We start from the raw sequence: 25,085 nt of genomic DNA, 5'->3' as shown, positions 1-25,085 counted from the left end.
AAAGGAGTTTAAGGGGGGCAGCTAGGTGGTGCAGTGGATAAAGTGCTGGTCCTGGATTCAGGAGGACCTGAGTTCAAATCCAACCTCAGACACTTGACACTTACTAGCTGTGTGACCCTGGGCAAGTCACTTAACCCTCATTGCCCCACACATACACACAAAAAAGGAGTTTAAGGACAAGATGACCTCTGAGTCTAAATCAGCCCTGAGTTTACGATCCCTCCCTGTCAGAGTACCTTGTATTTAACTACTTTGGATAATATATATGCATATATACACCACGACAGCTAGGTGGCACAGTGGATAGAGTGCCAGGCCTAAAGTAAGGAAGACTCATCTTCCTGAGACCAAATCTGGCCTTGGACACCAGCTGGGTGACCCTGGGCAAGTCACTTAACCATGTTCATCTCAGTTTCCTCATCTGTAAAATGAGCTGGAAAAGGCAATGGAAAGCTACTCTGGTATCTTTGCCAAGAAAACCCCAAATGAGGTCACAAAGACTTGAACATGACCGAAAACAACCATGTATATATACTTATTAACTTTGCATAAAACTACCTGCTTTTACTTGTACTTGTCATTAACTCCCCTTAGAATGAGTAGGGACCGTTTCATTTCTCTGTCCTTATATCCCAGGCACCTAGCATCCTCCTAGGCACACAGTAGGCACTTAATGGATACTTTTTGAATGACTCATTTAACCTAAATTTAGCTACGAAGGGAAGAAAAAATATCATAGCTAAAGAGGAAGAACATCATAGTGAGAGGGACATAGGGATATGACCCTCCACTAAGATGGAAAGTGCCCCCCCTTTCAGCCTAGTGATCTGATCTCAAAGTCTTAAAGCCCCTTAGAGCCTCCTATTTCTCTCTCTCTCTGTTTTTTCTCTAGAGAGAGGCAATAATGGGAAGCTACTATCCCCCTTTCTAAATATAGGCATATCAACTTAAAAATTGCTTCATAGAGTCTGCACCGAGACATTATGTAGACATGATACATTGTTGCAGAAACAGAAAATTTTGCAAAATAATCTATGGTTGAACATTCCAGGAGAGAGACTTATCGCTGAACATTCCAGGAGAATGATTTATTGCTGAACCCAATTACCGCATTTTGCTCAAATTAGATGTCTGTAAAGAGTATAAAAACTGCTTGGTTTCCTAATCCAGGTGTGTCACACCTCCTGGTTGTCCCAGTGAGTGTGGTGCACCTTTCTTTTGAAAGAAATAAAATCAGTGCTTTGGCCTCCTTTCTCCTCTAGTCTCTATTACAGGGGTCAGTGGGTGTACTTCCCATCCCACTCAATAGGAAGAGAAAGAGACAATATCCAGACTGAGTGAGGTGATGAAGGGCCTACACTCTGTTCCATTCAGCCCCCCCTTAGAAATATTCAGGGGCAGCCAGGTGGTGCAGTGGATAAAGCACCAGCCCTGGATTCAGGACCTGATTTCAAATCTGGCCTCAGACATTTGACACTTACTAGCTGCGTGACCCTGGACAAGTCACTTAATTCCCATTGCCCTGCAAAAAAACAAAACAAAAAACCAGAAATATTATATTCAGTTCTTCTGGGCACATTTTAAGGACTATGATAGGATGCACAATGTCCAGAGAAGAGGGAGCAGGCTGGCAAAGGACCTTGATCTACTTTTTTTACTTCCATTTTTCATCTCTAAATGACATTCAACCTCTTGGAATCTTTTTTCTCACCTTCCCCCACCCCCATTCTAGTACAATTGCTCTAAGCGACCATCTCTTTACCAAATTCAATGGGTTTTTCTCAGGCCTGATCCTCCTCTGCAGATACTGTTCTCCTCCCAACTCTTAGGAATGAATTTTTCTCCAGGCCTGGTCCCAAGCCTGACCCTGGGAGAGGCCCTTCTCATTGTCTTAGTTTCCTTATCTGTCAATAGTCTTTGTATTTTGTATTTTATAATCTTATTGTGAGGAGACTGCTTTTAGATATCAAGAACCATTTTTTGAGAGGAATTAGGGTAGGAGGTGGGGGAAAGGGGAGACACCTTCTGGCTGGGAGTCCCCGCACTGTGACCTCTGGCCAAAATATTTAGAACTGGAGGATTTCTTTGCTTTTTATTTTTTGAGTTGAGTGTGAGTAATGATAGGTTCTCAGGAGAGGGTAATTAAGGTGGAATGGTAGGTATATTCATTGTATTTGGAGTTCAAGGATTTGGGTTTTAATCCTGACTCTAGTACTTGCTACTTGTAAGAATTTGGGGAATTCATCTTCTTAATCTGTAAAATTCTCATATCCTCCCTAGGGTCTAAGGTTTCTTCCTTCTAGTGCTTCTGGGGCTGAGTTAGCTCAATTGGATCAAAGATTTAGACCTGGAAAGGGCTGCAACAGGCCATCAAATCCAACCACCTCCTTTAACAAATGAGAAAAAGGAAGCCCAGAGTGGTTCAGCCGCTTACTCTGGTTCACACAGTTAATTAGGGTTTAAAGTAACATTTGAGGGGCGGCTAGGTGGGGAAGTGGATAAAGCACTGGCCCTGGATTCAGGAGTACCTGAGTTCAAATCCGGCCTCAGACACTTGACACTTACTAGCTGTGTGACCCTGGGCAAGTCACTTAACCCCCATTGCCCCGCAAAAAAAAAAAGTAACATTTGAACCCAGGTTTCCCTGACTCCAAGTACAGTTCTCTCTCCACTATATGTGAATAGATAGTACTCTTTCCACACTGCCTTTCTTTGGTGGGTGGATTTAAGCAGTGCAGTGTCACTTAGCACACCATATCTAGCTAACATCCCCCCCCCCCCCATAAAACCAAATTTCTTTTTCTTTTTTTTGGCGGGGCAATGAGGGTTAAGTGAGACACAGCTAGTATCAAGTGTCTGAGGCCAGATTTGAACTCAGGTCCTCCTGAATCCAGGACCAGTGCTTTATCCACTGTGCCACCTAGCTGCCTCATAAGACCAAATTTCATATCCCATCCAGTCATCCACCAAGGCCACCTATCTAGTCATAGCCTTTGTCACTAGATGCACACATCCCTTCTGTCCCCTTTCTTCCACTTCTTCTTTGGACATTGTAACCAAATCAAATCTACCATTGCTCCTAGGAAGGGGATGTTAGTTACCTCCCCAATACATCAGTTTAGCATTCTTGTGACTCTCCAGGTCCAAACTATCTTCCCTAATCACCACTCCCCTAAGTGTCATCTTTTCCACTTAGAAAGTAAACTCCTTGAGGGCAGAGACTTATTTAGTTGACACATAGCGTTTCAGAAATGCTTTTTCATTCATTCATTCATTCATTCATTCATTCATTCATTCATTCATTCATCTATCTTTCCATCCATCTATCAATTCATTCATTCATTCCAGCTGTAAATTTTATGATAATCTGGACCCTGGGGCCTGGCATGGAGGTAGGACTGATGGAGATTAAGGGAGTTTAGGGAGTTCAGCCACCACAGCAGGGATAAACTCGACCTCTGCCCAAGTTGGGGAAGAAATCACCGAGCTGACAACACTAAGGTAGGTTCTTAGCAGGGGAAGATGAAAGCTCGGGGCTTTCTCTCTCTGCCAAGCAGTGATGCTCATAGCTTCTTCCTCCGCTGGGTGGACTCCATGTCCTTTGAGGGGGGAGGGGAGGAGAAAGTATAAACCCTGGAGCAGCCCTGCCCCCGCCCCGACGTGCTCCCAGCAGGGGCAATCCTCTAACTTCACCTCCCCACCCCGACCCGATCCGTCCTCTCCGGATCCCGCCCACCCACGCCCGTCTGAGCTCCCTGGGGGAAGGGTCTCGGGAGGAGGGGGTTCTGGCGCTCCACCCCGGCCGGCCCCCCGAGGGGCAGGATGGGGCGGGGCCCTGAGGGGGAGGGGGCGGGAGTTACTGCGGCACCGCCCGGGAAGCTTCGAGTGCCACATCCTCTTGCTCCTGCTGGTTCTGCTGCTGCTGCTGCTGCTGTTGCTGGTTCTGCTTCTGCGCTTGCTGCTGCTGCTGCTGCTGCTGCTGCTATTGCTGTTGCTGAGGAGCTCGGCGGAGCTGGGCCGGCCCGCGGCCATGGCCCATCAGACTGGCATCCACGGTGAGCGAGAGCACTGGGGCCCAGCGGGGGATGGTCCAGATGGTGCCCCCCACCACCACAGGGGGCGGAAGGAGCCTCCTCCTTCACCAGCTGCAGCCAAGTGTCCCGGCTCCCCCGCCGGCGACCCCACCCCCACGTCCCTGGTCCGCCTTCCATCTTCCCTTGTAGCGATCGTCTTCCCTCACCCATCGCTTCCTTCTCAGCAGTTGGGGCCCACGCCCCGGAAGCCTTGTTTGAACCAGTGGGGCTCTGAGATATATGCACATGCATCTGTTTACATGTATGTGCATGCGCCCATACATGTGTGCATTGCATGTGCATGCTTCACATATTGTCTGCTCCGAAGGCACCCTGTCATAATAACAGCGCCCGTTAAGCCTTACAAAGGGTTTCCCTCACCCCAACCCCTCTGAGATCTGTGTTCATGTGTATACTTGTACGTGTGTGTACTCTGCGTCACTGGGGGCATTTGCACATATCTGTGTGTTCGTTTGTATGTCTGTGGGTGGGCAATGGTGTCTGGATGCACTGTGATTCTGCACAGCCTATACTTTTATCTGGGCACGTGGGTGTACCCAGCGTTTCTGTGCTGCTTCTGAATGCTTCCGGAACCCTTGGGCATGCCCCTACCTAAGCCTCTTCCTTACCCTTTTTCCTTGACCCGCCCTTATCTGAGGACTGGACACTGTGCACCTCTTGTACAGCCTAGGAGTGACCCACAGACTCTGGAGATTGAGCCTTGGAGATATAACCCAAACAGCCCCTCCCCAAGAGAGGAAGAAGAAAGAAGCTGAGGCCATTTGGAGCCTATTTAGGGCTTCTTCTTCCTCTAAAGTGGCAGCATCTGGGGAGGGGCAGTTGTGCCCAGTAGTCCAAACCAAGCTAGTGGGGCTGGAAGGGACATAGGAGCCCCAGGTTCTGTGATAGGGGTTCATAGGGGCTGAGAGATCAGAGGATCTGACCCAACTCTCTCATCTTAACAAGTGGGCAGACAGACTGGTGTAGACTTGGCTGAATTCACAATGAGAGTGAGTGACAGGGCCAGGCCTCCTACACCCCTACCAGCTCACAGCTGAGGGACGGTCCTTGAGTGAGTCGCTTTGCATTTCTTGACCCCAGTTCTATCTATAACATGAGAGGGTTAAGCTAGATCAGGATTTCTTAACTTAGGGGTCTGTGATTCAGAGGGTCCATTAACTTGGATTGGGGAAAAACTAGGAGATCTTGATTTCTATAGAATTGGCTTTTATTACAATTTCATATATTTTATGCATTTAAATGCATTCTTTTGAGAAGGGGGCCACAAGTTTCTCTAGACTACCAAGGGGTCCAGCACAGCAGTACAAGCAAAGGTTAAGAATCTCCTGACCAGATAAAACTCTTCATCAGTGTGGTACAATGGAAAGTACCCTTTGCATTTAGGTTTACAGGCCTTGATTTTAAGCCTTGTTTCTGCTTCCGAGTACCTGTGGGACCTATGTATTAATTCCTTTAATTTCTCTGAGTCTGCTTCTTCATCTGTTAAATGAAAGGGTTGGAATAGATCACCTCTCAGGGTTCCTTCCATTTCTCACTCCAGAAGTTTGCAGTAGTTCTCTGGGCCTCAGGTTCCTTCCTTGTCAAATGAGGGAGCTGGACCAGAATGGTCTCCAAGGTTGTGTTCAGCTCTGGTGGTGTGGTTTTTCCTCCTGGTATACCCTTGATATCCCCCAGATGGAGACCCTATCCCTTGCTGAGCTCAGAGCTCCTTGGGGGAGACAAGGGGTGAGGTAAGGGAGTTGAGAGCTGGCTAGGTCAGTGTACCAAGTGTATACCAAGTTGGTACCAGTTGCCTGGGGTCTTTAGGAATTGTAACGGAGGGGGGTGGGTCTCTAGGGGAGGGTGCCGCTGGAAGCTGGGAGCCCAAAGTGTTTAACAGTACTTCCTTCAGTTATCTGACTTCAAAATCGAGGTCAGATCATGCCTGCCTGGCCGGGCTTCCCATAGGGCTTCCTACTATCGACCCCCTGGGCTGGCCCATCAAACTGCATTAGTCTCATGGTGAGGCTGTACCACTTGGGCCCAACTTCACTGGCTCCTGTGAGCAGCATGGCTGGCTGGGGTCACTGGGAGAGAGAGAGAGGGAGAAGGAGGCTGGTCCAAGTTCATCTGGGAGGGGTGGCCATCTTCATACCTTCCCACCTTTTTTTCTTCTGGCTCCCCAGGCTGATTGCTCAGCTCTTCGACCACACAGTTCAGGCCTCAGGAATGCCTCTCCCTACCCTCCCTTAGAAGCCCCATGACCAGAGAGTGTGACAGGCTTCCCAAGCAAGCCTTAGTCTTCTGTCTCCTGAACCGGGCTGACTCAGGCCCCACTGCATGGGTTCTTGGATTACCCCTCAGATCCCTTCCTATGGTCCCGCTGGCTGAGGCTCTGAGGGTCGAGGCTGGAACTTGGTAGGGAATATCCCTGAATTCTCAAGCCCTCCCTCTGTCCTTCACTATGGCTCAGAACTGAGAGGAGGGAGCAACCCTTGTAGTCTGTTTTCTTCTAGCTTCAAGCTGGGGGAAGGGGGTGGGTGATTCAGGCTTTTGGAACTGGTATCGCCTCCAGACAGGGCCAGGGAGGCAGGGACATGGAGAAGTCCCCGTATCCCAGCAGCCTCAGGGGCATCCCTTCCTCCTCCCCCTCTTCCCATTTCTTCTTACTTCACAAATTTGGCCTTCCCCTCTGTGGCACAGTCTGCTCATGCCCCAGTTGCCTCCTGACTCAAATATCTTGGACCCTCTCTCCTCCCCACCAGGCCCTAGACCTTTCTTTCCCCATCCTCTACATTAACCCTCCCCCTCCCCCCCCAATTCCTTCACAAACACATCAGGGACAGAGAAAGGACCTGTCCATCCCTGAGCTCTCTGGGGGATGGGCAGACTCAGGCCTCCCAGACTAGCATCTTAGCTTCCAAACTCATCTTCGTCAAGAAGAGTCACAGATGCCATAGAATATCAGAGCTTGGAAAGGACTGTACAGACAACCCAGGACACCCCCTCCGCCATCTTGTATATGAGGAAATGACATCTAGAGAGCAGAAGGGACACTGAGTTAGTGTCAGGGACAGAACTGGGACCTAGGGCTTTCACCACTAAAAGAAACTTCTTCCTGGGGCAGCTATGTGGCACAGTGGATAGAGCACCAGCCCTGGATTCAGGAGGACCTGAGTTCAAATCTGGCCTCAGACACTTTACACACTTACTAGCTGTGTGACCCCGGGCAAGTCACTTAACCCCAATTGCCTCACACACACACAAAAATTAATTAATTAAAAAGAAACTTTTTCCTCTGGGGACTTCAGAGAGAGGAAATAACCTGGGGATGAGGAAATCATTGTTCCCTTGGCTAACTCTTGGTCTCCTTCCCTTATGTATCCCAGTTCTGGGCTTCTCTTCTTCTTTTTTCCATCTCTTTGCCCAACCCCCATCTACTCTTTAACATTTCTTTTTTTTTTTTTTGGCAGGGCAATGGGGATTAAGTGACTTGCCCAGGGTCACACAGATAGTAAGTGTCAAGGCTGGATTTGAACTCAGGTACTCCTGAATCCAGGGCCAGTGCTTTATCCACTGCTCCACCTAGCTGCCCCAACTCTTTAATATTTCTATCCCTTACCATGCTCCAGCCCCTTCCTCCACCATTCCCTCCTGATTAGGCCCACCAGACTCTGCCTTCAGGCTGATGATCCCTAGTGGGTTCAGCTCCCTGTGGAGGGAGTTGAGCCTGTAACCCAAGGAAGCTGTGCTGGGGCCTGGAGGGGGGGTCATGAAACATTTATGGGGAAGGCTGAGCTCAGCTCAGCTTTGCTCAGCTCCGGTGTCCTAGTGTGGACCTGGATTATTGATGGGGACTGACCGACTGGTGGGACAGGCCAGCAGGGGGAAGGGCATGAGATCAGTAGGCTAGGGATGGGGTAGGGTTGGGGAAGCCAGGAGAAAAGGAGAGGCTGAGAGAGCAATGGATTGGGAATTGATCACTAAGTCTGTTAACAAGCATTTATTAAATGCTTGTGTTCTAGGCACTGAGCCAGGATCCTGGGGGATAGGACTTAGGGATCTAAAGACAGTGGAAGAAAGGATTTGGAAGGCAACAGGTTAGGGATGGGAGGGCATGGGGATCAGAGGGATGGGCAGTGGATGTCAGTGGAATAAGGATTAGAGAAGTAGGCAAACTAGAATGGGGATTTCATGGAGATAGAGATTGAAGAATCTGTGCGACTGAGGCAAGGTGGGATAGGGGAGGCTGGGGGGTCAGAAGATTGAGGACCACTGAGCTAGGGACTCATGCAATGGATTTGGAATCTGAGAGAAGACAGGCTGTAAATTGGGGATGGTTGGCTGGGGAGGGGCTGGGGACCAGGGATGGGAACAGAACCAGGAAGACCTTGGGAATCAGTCATTGAGCAGGATGGGGCTTCAGGGTCAGCAAGTGGAGGATCAGGGGGGCCAATGGAATAAGGATTGGAAGCCTGGGAAGGCCAGAAGGAAGGGAAATTGGCAAGATATCCCTTTTTGTTCTGAGTGACAGGCATAGAGCTGAAGGCTGCGGGAAGGGGTACAGGGGTTGTCTTTGCCCCTCAGCCTCTTACTATTCCCTCTTCCCCCAAAGGTATTTATTCTGTTATGATTATGTTGACAGTGAATGGATTATTTTAGAAGTCATCTAGTCTAACCCATTTACTTTACAGATGAAGAAACTGAGGCCCAGAGAGGGGTGGTGGTGGTAAGGATTTGAACCACATTCGCACTCTTTCCATGAGATGGTAGGAGACAGTTCCTGGTGAAACACTCTGCTTCCCAGCAAGGACCAGTCAGGACAATAATGAGATTATGCTGGGTCGACCGATGGCTATGGTCCCAGGGAAGGTGGCTGTGAAATGCAAGATAGACTTCCTTGCTGAGGGAAAAGAAATTCAAAACTTTTGCAAACTAAAGTGGAGAGTCCTCAAAAAAAATGAGAAGGACCAAGTGGGACTGGGGCTTCACGTTCTCGGAGAGCAAGGTGCCTGGGATCCAGAAGGCTCCAAAGGGAGCCATTGGCCAGGTTTCTTCTGTAGCCCCCAGAGAAGCTGCAGACGGAATATGGAGGATGGGATTGGCCAAGACCCCCCCCTCCAGGTGGGGTCACTAGCAAACCGTCTGCAGGAGCTCCAGTGCCCTGCCCCCCAACCCTCCCCCTCTGGAATGGGATTGGGGGTCAGGGACCTGGGGCTGTGACCCTACTTGTTTATACCCCACAGGGCTGGCTCCTAGCCTAAGGATAAAAATACCCATTGACCTCAGCCTAAACATGTGTGTACAGGCTCACACACTGCATGCCGAAGGCCCAAGATCAGGAGATCTCTGCCTGGGGAAGCACGGACCTCCCTGATACTCTTTAGAGAGGTCATTGAGGTCATCTCATGAATCCCCCTGCCTCCGGGATATGCAGCCCTTTCCTTGTCCTCTTCCCCGTCTCCTCCCTTCATGCTCTCCACTCACCGTTTTTCCAGGATGAGAAGCCCTTGCTCGCCTCTAGCCCTGATTCTTCCCCTTCTGCTCCCTCATGCCTCCTGCCCGCCGCTGGTTCGCTGTCAAGGGCCTGGCATTAGTCAGGTTCTGTCCTCATTGTGACCTAAAACCTCCGTGGCACATTTTCTGGAAGCCTGTGGAAGGAAGGCCTCCCCTGGGCCCTGCCCTCAGCTCCCTGGACCGCCTGCCTTCCTTTGCACAGTTTTTAATGTGCCCCCCTCTTCCAGGCAGCCAGCCCTGACTGCCCAGGGGGAGGAAGCAGTTCTCGCTCTCTCTCCCATCGACTTTGAGATCCCACTGACACTGGAGCTTCTTTGGGGCTGGGCCATTTCTCTGAGCCTCTGGCTTGGTGTGGGCAGCATTCGCCATCCTGGCAGTGCCCAGGGGGCAGGCATCTTGGCCTGCGGGCTCTGTGTGCTGTTGCCAGCTTCACATAGATGTGTTCCATTGGTGATGAGGCTGGGAGGCTGTGAACATGCAGTCGTGTGTGTGTGTGTGTGTGTGTGTGTGTGTGTGTGTGTGTGTGTGTGTGTACACATTGGGATGTCCTTACACACGTGGCATTGTAGCAGGTGCCTGTGCATATGGGTAGATGCATGCCTGTGTAGTCATGCTTGTCCTTGATTGCAATGCTCATGTGACCATCTGTGTCATGTATGCAGAGTGCACACGTGAGCACACACATGGGCTGAATGCACAGTCCACAAAAACACACACATGTGCGTGCATGTGTGTAGAATCTGTATGTACCTGTTTACATGAGTCACAAAGGTCATTGTATGCACATGTATGTGTGCAAATGCCTTAGAGTATGTTCTTGGATTACAGAATGACTGAGCTCTTTTTCTTCTTCTAGGCGGTGCTTATTGGGAAGGGGTTGCTGGGATGAGAGGTTGGCGGGGCACGGGTCTGGGTGTGAACGGGAGGTAGACTCTTAGGCCGAGGTCAGCATGTGACCAGTTCACGTTCTGCTGTTCCAGGGCTGGGGAGTCATGTGTCAATCCGGAGCAGCCTAGGTTATGTGTAGGCAGGTGGAGGGGGCAATGGCTCCCAGACTCTCAGGGTAGGGGGCTGATTGGGGTCACAGGCCACTTCTTTGGGAGGGTTAGAGAAATTCTAGCTGTGGCCACAAGGCGGTCAAAAGAAACAAGAGGCAGGCCTGGCAGCCACGGGGCTCATGATCTGGAAGCATCTTTCCCTGGCGTCTTCTCCTTGAAGCTGTGATTGTTGTGGTGGGTAGAGGGCATGGGGTGGGGTAAGGGGAAGGTAAGCCCTCCCTTCCCCCCACTGGCTCCTTGTCACCCGAGCTGGCCCCCGGCCGTGCCCGAGACACCATCAGCTAAATTTGGGAGATTATGTTCAACTGGCCCCGGGATCAGGTTGCCTGAGTCACATGGTGGGGCTCTATTTAACCCAGGGCATCCGGGGCCCCCCCTCCCCATTCTGTTATGCCCTGCTCTGTGCTACTCTTCTCCAGGACTTGAGCCTGTGAATACGTGCCTCATCCCCCTGGTCCTTGCCTGGCTGGTGCCTCTGACCATCATGTTTTTGGTCCTTGTAGCTACCCCGGAGTTGAAGGATTTCTTTGCCAAGGCTCGGAATGGATCTATTAGGCTCATCAAAGTCGTCATTGAAGATGGTGAGTATCTTTGAGGGGGGAAGGTCATGGTCTATGCTCAGCTTTCCCCTCCCCTCCTTCTGGTTTTAAAGGTGAGGAAAACCAAGCCCTGAGAGGAGAAGGTCTGGGCCCAGATTCACACAGCTGGTCAATGGAACAGTCAGGATTTGAATCCAAGCCCCCTGGAGTTCAAAGCTAGACTCTCACCCCTGTAACTTTTTGTAGGGTAGAGGAGGTGTAGGTTCTTGGCCCTGCCCTCAGGAAGCTGACTATGTAAGGGAAGACTGGGGACAACTAAAGGGAAAATACAAAGAGACAGAATCTAGCCCCGAGCCTCCACCTATAGTATAGGAAGAACTGTAGTCTAAGGATAATCAGGGAAGGCTTCCAGGATAGGCTTTGATCTGGGCCCTAAAGGTTGGGGATGCTTTAGAGATGTAGAAAGATTGGGGCAATTCCGAGTGATTTCAGGATGTATGTACATGACAGGAATCTATGCTTCTAGAGATGAAACTAGAGAAGGTCAGGATCACATCAACATATGTTTTAAATGTCAGGCTGAGGGTTTGAGACTTAATCTGGTAGGTAATAGGGAGCCATTGAAGGTTCTTCAGGAGGAGAGTGACTGCATCAAAATTGGACTTTGGGAACGTTCATATTTGTTGCCCAGTCCTTAGGTTCTGGTGGAACCCCTCTGCTCCCCTTCCTACCCTGAGGAGTCACTTTGCTCTCTGGGGTTAGGCCAGAGGTGCATGGGTCAAGGGAGGGGATATTTCGGTATCCCTCACTTTGCATAACCAGTCTCTGTTTTTGAGAGGTCTTGTGTGAATGTAGCCTCCATCAGACCCTCTTTTCCACACTTGTTCTAAGTCAGATCTGGCTGCCTATAGACTAGACTGTGGGGAGGGATCCCTCACCCTTTCATTTGTCTTTGTTATAAATGGATTTCTGGATTCCCATATATCACTGGGTTAAATAGGGGCTCCCTGGGCCCCAGAGAGGCCTCCAGCTAGTATCAGTTCCAAGTTTGGCTGAGCCTCCGCTATGGGTACCACCTACGTTATTTGGGGGACAGGACTTCCAGGGTTGAGGGGGTCAACCATGAAGGGTTATGGAATCGGCTTTAGTCTCAGATCTCCAGGGCTGTCAGTTCCTCTGACTGTGTTTGCTGCCTGCCCATTCGCTGTTTAGGGACCCCACTGGGCTGGGCCTTGGGCCCAGTAGGTCATTGGCATCGGTCCCAAGGATGTTGGTGAGGCTGCTTGGCCAACGGCGTTCTCAGATCTCAGTTGGCCCCTATTTTGGGGAGGGGACAGGCTCCCTCTGACTATTCAGCATCTGATTTCAGTACCACTGCCCCCCAGGGACCCACCAGTGCCCATCTGGGTATTGCCAACTTACTGTTTGTTGAGGGCAGGAAAGGAGAGGGAAGCTGAGGAACAACCAGAGCATTTCAGGGGGCTTGATACAAAAAGGTAGCCATCAGATCCATCCCAAGGACGGGCTCTGACACCCAGAGCTGTCCGACAGTGAAATTGGCTGTGTAAATATGAGTTGTGATGAATACTACTGAGTTCCTTGTCCCTGGAGGCATCCAAGCAGATGTCTCAGAAGTCCCTCTGATTCCTTGGTTCTATGTCAAATCCATCCTCTGCCCAAATTCCGAGGTGATTTTTCTAAAGTGTAGTAGGTCTGACCCTGTCACCCCCTTTTCAGAGGGCTCCTCTATTACCCCCAGGACCAAATGTTGGCCATTTAAAAGTCTTTCACAACATAGCCACTTCCCCACCTTTCCAGTTTACCCCCTCCATGAACTTTATGATCCAGTAACACGTCCCCAGTTCCCGTTTGTTGATCTTGACCTTCCATCTCCTGCCTGTCCCTGTTGGTTTCTCTGGCTTTCTTCAAAATTCAGCTGAAGTCTCCTGCTTTCCTGCCCCTCCCAGGTATTCACACCCTTGTCTTCTCTGTATATATCTGGACTTTACCTAGTTATATTTACGTCATCACCCCCTCTAGACCACGAGCTCCCAAAGGCAGGGACTGAGTTTTTCCTTTCCTTATATCTCCAGTGCTTAGCACACAGTAGGCACTTAATGCTTTGAATCAAATTGAATCTAACTTCAATGTAACCAGTCAACAAGTAACTAGCTTGCAGTTAGTTCTCTGACCTTCCCTAGGCTGTCTGTGAATCTCACTGTTCCAGGGACAAGCTGTCCCGGGGAGCCTTTGTTTATCATCTTCCTTTCATATCTGGTGTTCTGTCACCCTGCTTCATTTCATCTCTGTTGGGGGCTCATTCCTCCCCCCTGCATTTCCTCTTCCTACCCTCAACACTCAGCTGTCACTTTGTAGTATCTCTGTCTGTCAGCCGGGTGAATAAGGATGTCTGTGGACTGTGTCTGGGTCAGGCATAGAGTGTTTAGAGTGGTGGACTTGGAGTTTTGAAAGACCTGACTTGGAATCCTGTGTGGAGGACTCTCACAGGCTGTGTGGACTATGGACGAGTCACTCATCCTCTCTGGACCTCAGTCCTTCTATCTGTAACATGGGCATAACAACACGTGTATTGGTTGCATCTCTGGGCGTTTGTGAGCTAAGCCTTGAAGTGCTGTAGAAATGTCAGTTACTGACCTTGCAATGATTATAATAGCCACTTTCTTCTCCCAGGTGTGTTGACTGAGGGTTCCAGAGGAAGGTGGAAATGAGTGTGGTCCTCACAAAGTCACACCTTGCTGGGGACAGGATGGGCTGGGGGCTGGGGGGGGGCGGATGTGACATTAGATGAGTATAGCTAGCATTTCTATAGCACCTACTCTGTGTCAGACACTCTGCTTTACAAAAGTATCTCATTACCAAAAAAAAAAGGGGGGGGGAGCAGCTAGGTGGCGCAGTAGATAGAGCACCGGCCCTGGATTTAGGAGAACCTGAGTTCAAATCTGGCCTCAGACCCTTGACACTAACTAGCTGTGTGACCCTGGGCAAGTCACTTAACCCCAATTGCCTCACCAAAAAAAACAAAAGTATCTCATTTTATACTCATAATTACCCCAGAAGGCAGATGCTATTATCGTTATTATCCTCAATTTATAGTTGAGGAAACTGAGGCAAACAAGTTAAATGATTTGCCTGAGCCGTAGAGCTAGTAAATGTCTGAGGCTGGATTTGAACTCGGGTTTTCCTGAATACAGTCCTAACTGCCTCTATGAGTATAATACAAGATAGAAAGTGATGGAGGCCAAGGAAAGATTAAAACCTTTTTAGGAATATCTGAGAAGGGAGAGGTCACTTTCAGCTGGAGAATTGGGCTGGGGAATCAAGGAAGGAGGGAGGGAGTCGGCATCTGAGTTGATCCTTGCCTGCAGGAGGAATGTAAGAAGCAGAGGTCAGTGGGGAGGGGTGACAGCTGGTTGGGCTGTCAGACGTGGGGGACTGCTAGCTTTCCAGCTTGAGGGGGAGCCCAGGGTTCACGGAGGGACATCATGTGAAGTGAGGTTGGAAAGGAAAGGCGGGCTCAGAATGGCCGGGGCCTTCCGTGTCCGACTGAGAAGTCTGTGTCTTCCTCGTGGCCATAAGGAGTCTCTGAGACAGGGGAACAATCTGGTTATTGCCAAGACAGCAGCTTGGGTGCAGCCTGACATCCTGGGCAGGAGGGGATGGGACAAGACCGCCGAGCTCTTCTTCCTGGGATTCTCTGAGCTCGGAGGTGAGTCTGGAGAGGAGGGGGTAGCAGCCGCCTGCTCAAGGGGCTGACCCCGCCCTGCGCCCCCAGAACAGCTCGTGCTGGGTGCCTTCAGGGAGCCAGCCCAGGGATGGGAACAGGACTACGACTCGACCGTCTTACCTCTGCTGGATGAGGGCCAGCCCTGCTACATCCTCTACCGACTGGACTCCCACAATGCCCAGGGTTTCCAGTGGATCTTCATTGCCTGGTCCCCCGATAGCTCTCCGGTGAGCCCCCCTTCTTCCTGCCCCCCAACACACACACACACACACACACACACACACACACAGGGCCCATGAAACTTTCCTAGGGCAGGATTAGGGCCTGGGACTGCCTGGGCCGAGGCGGGTGGGGGCAGCGTCTTCCTCCTGACCCTGCAGTAAAGCTTCCCTTGGACCAGAGACCTGATTGGCACCCCAAAGAGAAAGACTGGACCCTGGCTTCAGAGGGCTTAAAGGGTCTAAGCAGAGAGGACTGTGTCCTGTCCTTGGGGAGTTCTCCTGCCTGAGGACAAGATACGATCCAGCTCTTACATCTAAGGAGGCTGAGGCAGGTCTGAACTCGGGGAACCACTGGTCAGAGGGAGGAGACAGGACCAGCTCCTCAGTCATCAGCTGAGACGGACCCTCCCTCCCCCAGGTTCGACTGAAGATGCTTTATGCAGCCACGAGAGCAACGGTGAAGAAGGAGTTTGGTGGGGGCCACATCAAGGATGAACTCTTTGGGACAGTGAAGGTATACTTGTCTTTCCACTTCCCCTCTCCCCAAGGAAGAAGGGACCTGTGGGTATCTGGAGCTGGACACTGTCCTGACCCCTGACTCTACCACATCCTTAGGCACTGTGGCAAGCCTCCATCCCACAACCCTTTGTGCTTATAGGATGTAGTCCAGGCTGGGGGCCTGTTCAGTTCCTGGCTCTTCCCCTCTCTGGGCCTCAGTTTCTTCATCTGTAACATCTAGGGAGTTTTGCTAGATGATCCTAAAAGTCCGTTCTGGCTCTGATATCCCTTAGGTCTGTGGTCTAGTGGACAGAGATTTGGAAATCAGGGGAGAGGCTTCAAATGCCGACTCTTGCTAGCTGCAGAACTACGTTCATCACTTAATATCTCTGCACCTCTTTTTTCCTTTGTGAAATGGGGGTAATTCTGCTTGTGCTGCCCATCTCACAGGGGAGTTGTGAGTGAAGCACTAGCTCTAGAAATGGGGGTTGTTAGTACACAGTGCCTGTGTACTAAGTAAACATTTGATCAATGCTTTATCTCTCTAGCTCCCTGTTACCCTTAGCTGATACCCATCAATCAGTAAGCATCAATTAAGCTTCTGCTGTGTTCTGGACACTGGTCTGGGTGGCTGGGACACAAGTACAAAAGTGAGACAACTCCTCTCAGGGAGCTTATGTCCTCTGAGAAAATGGCAGGCTGGTGGTTACTGTCCCCATTTGACAGATCAGGAAGTTGAGGCCCGAAAGGGAAAGAGACTTCGAATGTCAGAGTTGGAAGGGGTCTCAGTGGTCATCTGGTTCCACTTTGACCTCTGGATCTTATAACTGTTTGGAGATCTACAGTGAAGGGGAAACCCCTGCGACCCCCTGTTTTGAGACAGATGAAAGTTTTTCTTGATGAGAAGTTTAAATTTACCTCTCTGCAACTTCTAATTTCAATTTATGTCAACTCAGTAAACATTTATTAAGCACCTACTATGTGCCAGGCACTGTGCTAAGTGCTGGGGATGCAAATAAAAAGACAGGCCTTGCTCTCCAGGAGCTTACAATTGAAAGGGAGAACACAACACCCAGAAAGAGACTGGGGAGCTTGAAAACAGGGGAGTTAATCATGCTAGCATTTAATTAGTAAAAAGGGACAGTAGCACTCTTGAATGCCAGAGACTTCCCATGTAACCCACTCAAAGTTTATATGCCCTTGGAAAAGTAGGTGTTCCTGAGGGATGCGATAGACTCTGGTCAACAAGTAATAAGAGAAGGGATATTATAATGAGAGGTGGACTTATTCTATCATGACCACTAGGGGTGTGGCTGATTGCGTCACTCTTGGACAAAGAGCGATTATCTCCAGCCAGACAACCCCCATCCTGGGGCCTGCCTGAGTGGAACACCATGGACAGAATCCACATTCGATTAAATTCTTTGTAAGCTTCTCTAGTGGGGTGGGACAACAACAAGATTTCATCTCATTTTCCACCCTTCCCTTCAGAGAGAACTAAGCTTTGACATAGTCTCCCAATGAGGAAGGGGGAAAAATCCTGGATCTCCCCAATATTTGGTTATTTAATAACCCTTTCTCTCACCAGCAGTTAGTCTTAACTAGCAGACCAGGTAGAAGCCCTCTTCCCCATAACAGCTCTCCAGTCAGTGAATGTAGCCATTATATCCCACCTCCCCACCCAATGTCATCTTTTTACCAGGAAAAGCCCCCAGTTCCTTCAGCTAAACCCTGAAGGCCCTTCACCATCCAGGTTACTCTCCAGCTCTTCCTCAAATACACGGCCCAGAACTGAACCCAGTACTCCAGATGTGACAGGATCAGAGCTGAGAACACAGGGGTGTCTTCTCTCTGGCCTCCCATACTCTGCCTGCCTCTCTTGGAGCAGCATAGATACCGTTCATTTCTTGTGCCGTCAGCTGCCGGGGCTTGCAGTCCACTAAACCCTCTGGGTCTGGCCTTTCAGTCACTGTGGGCCAGCCCTGGCCTGGGCACAGGAAGTTGCCTTATTTGAACCCAAGTGTGATACTTGACATCTTTTCTTTTCCTTTCTTTTTTTTGGGAGGTGACTTGCCCAGGGTCACACAGCTAGTAAGTGTCAAGTGTCTGAGGTCGGATTTGAACTCAGGTCCTGCTGAATCCAGGGCCGGTGCTCTATCCACTGTGCCACCTAGCTGCCCCTGACATCTTTTCTTAAATTAACATTCCCAAGTTCAGCCCAACTTCTAAGGTCTTCTGGCTGGTTGATAAAAAATAAAACATACTTGTAGCTTGATCGATCACCCAGCTTCTACCCAGGGCTTTTTCCAACTCTGGAGAATAAGCAGGAATGAGGAAGAAGGCCTGGAGGGAAAGCCGGAGGGCAGGAGGAGCCACATGATGTGGAAGGTGCAAGGAGGCAGGTTGAGAACTCTGAAAAAAGCCAGCTGGGACGCCTCGCTAGGTAGTGAGTTCTTCATCCCTGGAGGTCTTTCCTCAGTCTGAGACTGGAAGATGAGTGGTGGTGCTCCGCCCTTCAAAAAGCCCCATGAATGGAGCATGGGGTGGGGCACAGTGTGAGCCACCAGGGGGCAGCATAAGCCCATATGTTCTCACCTGAGTTCCTGAGCCAGGGGAACATCCTGGCTGGCTGGCCTCCCTCTGCTGCACCAAGCCTGGCCCTTCCTAGATGGAGGGGGCTGTGCTAGGTTTCCCTGCTTCCTTCTTCATAGCCCCCCGGTCCCAGCCTGGACTGTGCATTCTGGATATAAAATGTACAAGTCAGAGCTGGGGTGCACCTCAGAGACCCTCACCCTTGATAGTGAGGAAACTGAGGCACAGCGAGAGGAATAATACTAACTGGTACAGTGGAGAGAATGGATTTAAGGTGAGAGGACCTGGGTTCAAATCCTGGCGTTGTTACCTACTAGCTGTGGCTGCCCAAGTCAACAAGCATTTATTAAACACCTGCTGTGTACCAATACTGTGTGCTAAGCATCAGGGAATACAAAGAGAAGCACAGAAAACAGGCAGCCCCTGCTCTGAAGCTAACATGTACATAGTGTTGTACAGTATTCTTTTTTAATCCTCCCAGTGACCCTGGGAGGGGGGTACTATCATTAGTCCCGTTTTTGTAAATGAAAAGACTGGAGCACAGAGAGATTAAGCTGTTTGCTTGGAGTCACACAGCTAGCATCTGCAGCTGGATTTGAACTCATGTCTTCCCGACTCTAAGGTCAATGCTTTCTCCCCTGTGCCACTGAGGTTTCCATTTGTCAAGCACTCTAAGGTTTATGAAGCACACACCCTATGACCCTGCTGCGAAGTGGACAGTGCAGATATTTTTTATTGTTCCCATTTTAAAGAGATGGAGACTGAAGGGAGATGGGAAGGGAGATATGCCTAAAAGATGTCTCCTGCTGGCATCTGTGAGGGGGTCCCCAGCACTTGGCCATCTCATGATATCACTTTCCCGCCCCACCCCAGGATGACCTCTCCTTCAGCGGCTACCAGAAACACGTGACGTCCTGTGCTGCACCAGCCCCACTGACCATGGCTGAGAGGGAGCTCCAGCAGATCCGGATCAATGAGGTGTGGTGTGGCCCCCGGGCAAGGGAGAAGGGAAGGTCTTGTCCCTGAAGGGAAAGACATAGCGGGGCTTGCTGAGCCCTGTTTCCACAGCTTTCGATGAGGCTCTTCTTGGCTCCTCCTTGGCCCTTCTGTGGCCCAGCCTGGACAGAAGCCTTTTTCCCCATTTTATAGAAGAGGAGACTGAGGTGTTCAGGAGCAATGACTCGTCCCAGCTTATTAGGGAGTTGGTCAAAGCAGGACCTCTCATTCTGTTTCAGTAGGCCCCAAGGAGGTCACAAAAGTCTTCTGTCTGCAGCCAGTCATCCCCCCCACCCCCAAACTCTCCCCTAGAGAAGCTTAATTACTAACATTTCCCCCTACCATGAGGGGGATCAGTTCTGAGCAAGTCACCCTGAGGGTCTGAGTCTAGAACCCAGGATCTTGACTCTCAGCCCAGAGCTGTGAGAAGAGGGACTGGGCGAGGACAGACCCCGGCCCCCTTGGTCTGCACAGGTCTGTACGAGGCAGGCTTATGATAGAGGTGGGGGCTCCAGGACTGCGAACTCCCTTCTCCTGTGAGCTGTGGCTCTAGTCAGTGAAACCTTCCAAGCTTCTCTTGGGACAGGCAGAGCAGTGGGGGTGACTGTGTGAGAGTGTATGAGGGTGTGTATGTGTGAGTGTGTGTAGGGCTGGCTCCCCTCAAGGACCATGGGGTGCAGGGTGGGTCCGATGGCACTTGCACAAAACTCCAAACAACACTTCTTGAGGTGTCACTGAGGGGATCCCTGATCAGGCCTAGGTATCTTTTTTTTTTGGCGGGGCAATGAGAGTTAAGTGACTTGCCCAGGGTCACACATCTAGTAAGCGTCAGGTGTCTGATGCTGGATTTGAACTCAGGTCCTCCTGAATCTCGAGCCAGTGCTTTATCTACTGCGCCACCTAGCTGCCCCCTAGATGTCTTTTTTTTTTTTGGTGAGGCAATGGGGGTTAAGTGACTTGCCCAGGGTCACACAGCTAGTAAGTGTCAAGTGTCTGGAGCTGGATTTGAACTCAGGTGTTCCTGAACCCAGGGCCAGTGCTCTATCCACTGAGCCACCTAGCTGCCCCACCTAGGTGTCTTCTTAAAGTCCCTTCCAGCTTGGGGAGTCTGTGCTTCTTTCAACACCATCAGCTCCGGCTTCCCCTGGATGGAGGAGGAAGCTGGGGTTCTCAGCCCCAGATAATCTCAGATCTCCCCCATTTTGCCTTTTTACTACAGACCCTCTCTCTCTGTCTTCTCTGCCCAACCCCACTCCTGCGGGCTCAGCCTATCCATCTTCCTCCTTGTCCTTGATTCCGAGTGTATTCTGAGAGCATCTTCCAGTGAGCTGATCCTGGGGTCGGCCCAGTCCCATGGCTAGGGAAGAGAGCCCCCCCAAAAGGCTGGTCTGGGATTTGGCCTTTTCTCTAATTAATCTGCTATTGGGGTTCATTGGGTAGTGAGTGGGAGGGTTGGTGCTTCCTGGTGGGGCAGGGGGGCAGGGGGCAGGGCTCTACAGCTCACCCCCTCCCCTCTTGATCCTGTGGCCTAGGTGAAAACAGAGATCAGTGTGGAGAGCAAGCACCAGACCCTGCAAGGCCTCGCCTTCCCCCTGCAGCCTGAGGCCCAGCAGGCCATCTCACTGCTAAAACAGAAGAAAATCAACTATATCCAGCTGGTGAGGCCCCTTCTCTCCCCATTCCTCCAGGCTGCTGGGGCCCCTCCAGTGCCCACTCCTGCCTCCCAAGACTGACTGGCGCTCCCAGGCGTTTCCCCCTTTCCTTTTAGATAAATGTCCCCCAGGGTAGAGATTCCCCTACAGGAGACTTTCCCTTGTAAAGCGGTGCCCTCACAGCGTGATTTCTCTGCTCAAAGGCCTTCCCTTATAAAGGCAATTTCCTTGTTGAGACAAGTTTTATCTTGAGCCTAATAATAACTGTCAGGTAGGTACTATGGGGATTGTCATCCTCATTTAGGCTAGGAGAGATCTGAGGCGCTTGCCCAGGGTCACACAGCTAGTAAGTGTCAAGTGCCTGAGGCTGGATTTGAACTCAGGTCCTCCTGAATCCAGGGCCAGTGCTTTATCCACTGCGCCACCTAGCCGTCCCCTCACCATCACTATTAATGCTGCTGTGGCTCCCCCCTTACAGAGAAGTATTTCCCCTCTTGACCTTGCAGACACATTTCTTCTCCAGGAGAATTTTCCCAATAAAGGGGTTGCCTTTCTAGGGATCTTTCCCTAATAGCTTTAGCCTTGGTGCAAGTGCATCAGGCGCACATCCTCAGGCTTTTCCTTAGAGAAGAGCTGCCCCCAAAGCCAAGCTCCCCCCATGGTGCAGAAGCCTCCATCAAGGTCCCGGGAGGGTGCTGTGGGCTAGGAGCCTGGGACGCCAGGGTCCAGCCCTGCCTTGACAGGGCTTGCTGCCCCCAGAAACTGGACCTGGAGCGGGAAACCATTGAGCTGGTTCACACGCACCCCACGGAGGTGGCAGATCTGCCCAAGAGAGTGCCCCAGGACTCTGCCCGCTACCACTTCTTTCTCTACAAACACTCCCATGAGGGCGACTACCTGGAGTCTGTGGGTGAGCCAGGGCTTGGTAGTGGGGGCAAGGTGCGGGGATGCCAGGACTCCTCTTCGGGGCTGGGCCTATGGGAGGGCACCGAGGACCTCTGGGGTGTGAGGGGGTAGGTGGGGGGGAGCAAGGAGGCAGAGGGGGGTGTGGTTGGCTGAGAGGCTCGGGGGGAGTCTGTGTGCTCAGCTATGACCCCTGCATCTCCATTGGTCCATCCACCCTCTCTGCGCTCCCCTGCAGTGTTCATCTACTCCATGCCTGGATACAAGTGTAGTATTAAGGAACGGATGCTGTACTCCAGTTGTAAGAGTCGTCTCCTGGACTCTGTGGAACAGGATTTCCAGCTGGAGATCACGAAGAAGGTGTGTGTTGGGGAGAGGACCTAGGACCCCAGGATCCTCTTCATCCTACTTCTCCTTCATTTACCATCTACGGTAGACCATCCTTCCTCATCTCCTCAAGGAGTCTTTTAGATCCAGAAAAGCTCAGAGACTCAGGACACTTGGATTATAATCCCCAGCTCTGCCCTGAGTTTGATAACATGACCTCAGGCAAATTAATTCCCTTGCCTGGGCCTCAGATTGCCCATCTGTACAATGGGAGAATTGGACTAGTTGGTGTCTTAGGGACCTTCTAGCTCTTGACATCCTAGTATGTTTCTCATCACAGCCTTGCAACTGCCCTGTGAGGGAAGCAGGGCAGAGATATTAACTGCCTTTTACAAGTCCCAGTGAGGCTAAGGGATCTGCCCAGAGTCAGACAGTGTGTTAGTGAAAGAGACAGGATTAGAACCCAGGGCCCAGGACTCACTCCATTATGCCCTGTGAAGGAGGCAGGGCAGGATAATCATGCTGATTATATCATAGAGGGACCGAGTAATTTACCAAAAGTCGCCCTGCATGTTTGTGTCAGGGTTGGGGCTAGAAGCCAGATATGTGCCCTGATTCATGGCTCAGGGCTATCTCCCCCGCCCCAGGGACCATTCCCTATCTGGGTCAGAAAGGCTTATGTTCCAAAGGTTCAGCTATCAGGGTCCTGGGGATAGCGCTTCTTGGATGTGACAACATCCAAGATTAATATAATTGTAGGTGTTGGAAATTCCCCAGGCTCAGGGTGAGGGGCTGAGCATTCTGGGCCTCAGGCCTGGCTATTTACTTGGAGTTCTCAGGGGGGTGGCACGGGGACTGAGGGCTGGTCACCATCCCCTCTCTTGCATCTCCCCAGATGGAGATTGACGACGGGGCAGAGCTGACAGCAGAGTTCCTGTATGATGAAGTCCATCCCAAGCAACACGCCTTCAAGCAGGCCTTTGCCAAGCCCAAGGGCCCAGTGGGCAAGAGGGGCCAGAAGAGGCTTATCCGGGGCCCCGGAGAGAATGGGGATGAGAGCTAGGCAAGGGCCCAGCCCTACTGTATCTGTCATCTGCCGAAGGCTGAGCCGGAGTGGGCTGAGAACTGTTCAGTGTCCTGGATTGCAGTGACCTGGGGGCTCAGCCCCCCTCTTCACCGCCCTCCCTTCCCCCAGGAGTTACCGTGTGTTTGTTCTTTCCTTTTCTCTCTCCTCTTTTTCTCCCCTCTCCCTTCTCTCTCTTCTGCCTCTGTCACTGTCAGTTCTGAGGGAGCTGTGTGAATTCCTGTCCCTGCCCCCAGCTTCACACTCCTGTCTCTCTTCACTGAGTTAACCCTGCCCTTATCTCCTTCTTGGTCCCCTTAACGTCCATCACTATCCATCCATGTCCTCAATCCCTCTCCCCCCATCACTGCCTGTTGAATGGAGTTGAACACCCACTTTTGTGTCCTGCAGGCCCCACCGCCCCCATTTTGTTACCCCCACTGCCCAAGCCAGTCCATTCTCCACATTCTTGTCCCCCTCCTGTCCTCACCATCTCCACCTTTATCCATCCCTGTCCTTAGTCTCTCCTGCCCAGTTTGGGATGATGGGGACAGGCTTTTTTTTTTTTTTTTTTGAGGTGGGGGACAGCATCCCTGGAGGGCCCTCCCAAGTTTTAAGGAGGAGATGGGCGGAGGGATGTTTTCTGAGGCTGGGAAGTGGAAATGGGCTGTTATCAGGGTGAGTGGGAGAGGACTTTACCTGGAACTTAGGCCCGACTTGACTTTCTGAGAGCCCCCCCACCCCCCCACCATGACAAGTGAGCTCTGGGTGTGATGGTGGAAGTTCAACCCTTAGAGATTCAGGGCTTGGCAGGGCAAGCAGGGGCAGGGGTGGATCTGAGGGAGTGCAGGACTTACTGGATTGAATGCTGTATTTTCTAAGGAATAAAGTATTTTTAAATCACTGGTTCCTCTGAGGGCAGCTTTCCTGGCAGGGGTGGGGTATCACCCCATCCTTTAAAGGGATGCCAGCCACCCCCAATGTGTTCATGTGTGTCCCCCATGCAAATACACGTCTGCAAATAGAACGAGAGAATGATTGGGAGCAACCTCAGAGACCTCTCGTTTTAGGTGCTAGAAGAGTGACACCCAGGAGGGAAAGGGGCCTACCCTACATTACTTGCCCCTCTCACCCCCAGCTTCAGATGGCATCGAGAGCAGCGTTTTGCATCCGAAAACACTTTATTGCAGGCTTCTGAGATGACTTCCCAGTGGTCTGTGGGGGTGGGAATGGGGCTTGGTACCCATGGAGCTCAGCCTGAGGCCCTCCCCCCAACAGGAGTCACTAGCACCAATAAGCACAGAGACAGGGGGCCAGGCACAGCACAACAGGGGGCACACACAGAGATCGGCTCAGAGTCCTCGCCAGCAATGACCCTGGCACAGTGTGGATGGGGAATAAGGTGAGGAGAGCCAATGGTAGGGGTGGTCCCAGGCTCCTGTGGGATTTGAAGGGCTCTGACCTGACCCTTGGCCTCCTGGGGTCACGGGACCATGGTTTCCTAGAGTTGGAAGGGACCTGGGCAGATGATATAACTTCTCGGCCTCAGTAACCTCAACTGTAACAGTGTTGAACTAGGGGGTCGGGGGGTGGTCTCTAAGGTACCTCTGAGGCCTAAGACCATGATCTTAACTAATAGTAAGGACCAGAGAGAAGTGATATACCCAAGGTCACAGAATCACAGACGGGGGCTGGAGTGGGCCTCTGATTCCATCTAGTCCAACCTCCTTCCTTTAGGAGTTGAGTGACCCGCCCATGGTCACCCTCATCGCCATCATCCAGAGGCAGAATTCACACCCACGCCTTTTGACTATAGCCTCAGTATTCTTTGCAATGCACCACCCCCTACCGTTAGCTTTGGAGACCTTATTTCAGGGGGTGGGAGGGAATCACATTCTCTC

The 25,085-nt window shown here is 51.2% G+C and overlaps 1 protein-coding gene across 2 annotated transcripts; it reads left to right on the top strand.

The window, feature by feature from the left end:
• Positions 1 to 3,855: 3,855 nt before the first annotated feature.
• TWF2 (twinfilin actin binding protein 2) lies at positions 3,856 to 24,061 on the top strand. 2 transcript variants are annotated; one of them, XM_043977849.1, is made up of 9 exons: positions 3,856 to 4,055; positions 11,152 to 11,229; positions 14,981 to 15,159; positions 15,572 to 15,667; positions 19,117 to 19,221; positions 20,772 to 20,897; positions 21,651 to 21,801; positions 22,033 to 22,154; positions 23,017 to 24,061. In XM_043977849.1, the coding sequence occupies exons 1-9, from the start codon at positions 4,031 to 4,033 to the stop codon at positions 23,182 to 23,184; spliced, it is 1,050 nt and encodes a 349-aa protein (XP_043833784.1). In that variant the 5' UTR covers positions 3,856 to 4,030; the 3' UTR covers positions 23,185 to 24,061. The 2 variants fall into 2 exon arrangements, with proteins under 2 accessions (XP_043833784.1, XP_043833785.1); XM_043977850.1 differs by lacking the exon at positions 3,856 to 4,055 and adding an exon at positions 10,984 to 11,054 and having other exon boundaries at positions 11,120 to 11,229.
• The last annotated feature ends 1,024 nt before the right edge of the window (positions 24,062 to 25,085 follow it).

This window comes from Dromiciops gliroides, chromosome 1, assembly GCF_019393635.1.
Source record: "Dromiciops gliroides isolate mDroGli1 chromosome 1, mDroGli1.pri, whole genome shotgun sequence".
Classification (NCBI taxonomy): Eukaryota; Metazoa; Chordata; class Mammalia; order Microbiotheria; family Microbiotheriidae; genus Dromiciops; species Dromiciops gliroides.
Note: the sequence above shows the minus strand (reverse complement) of the source record. Positions and strands in the feature narration are given on the sequence as shown.

What these genes read in the sequence shown, in the direction of transcription:
- TWF2 (XM_043977850.1), top strand. Translation starts at nt 10,984, where the DNA reads ATGGTGGGGCTCTATTTAACCCAGGGCATCCGGGGCCCCCCCTCCCCA. An exon ending in AACTCTTTGGGACAGTGAAG is followed by an intron (nt 15,668 to 19,116) that starts GTATACTTGTCT and finishes GCCCCACCCCAG; the next exon opens with GATGACCTCTCCTTCAGCGG. An exon ending in AGCAGATCCGGATCAATGAG is followed by an intron (nt 19,222 to 20,771) that starts GTGTGGTGTGGC and finishes CCTGTGGCCTAG; the next exon opens with GTGAAAACAGAGATCAGTGT.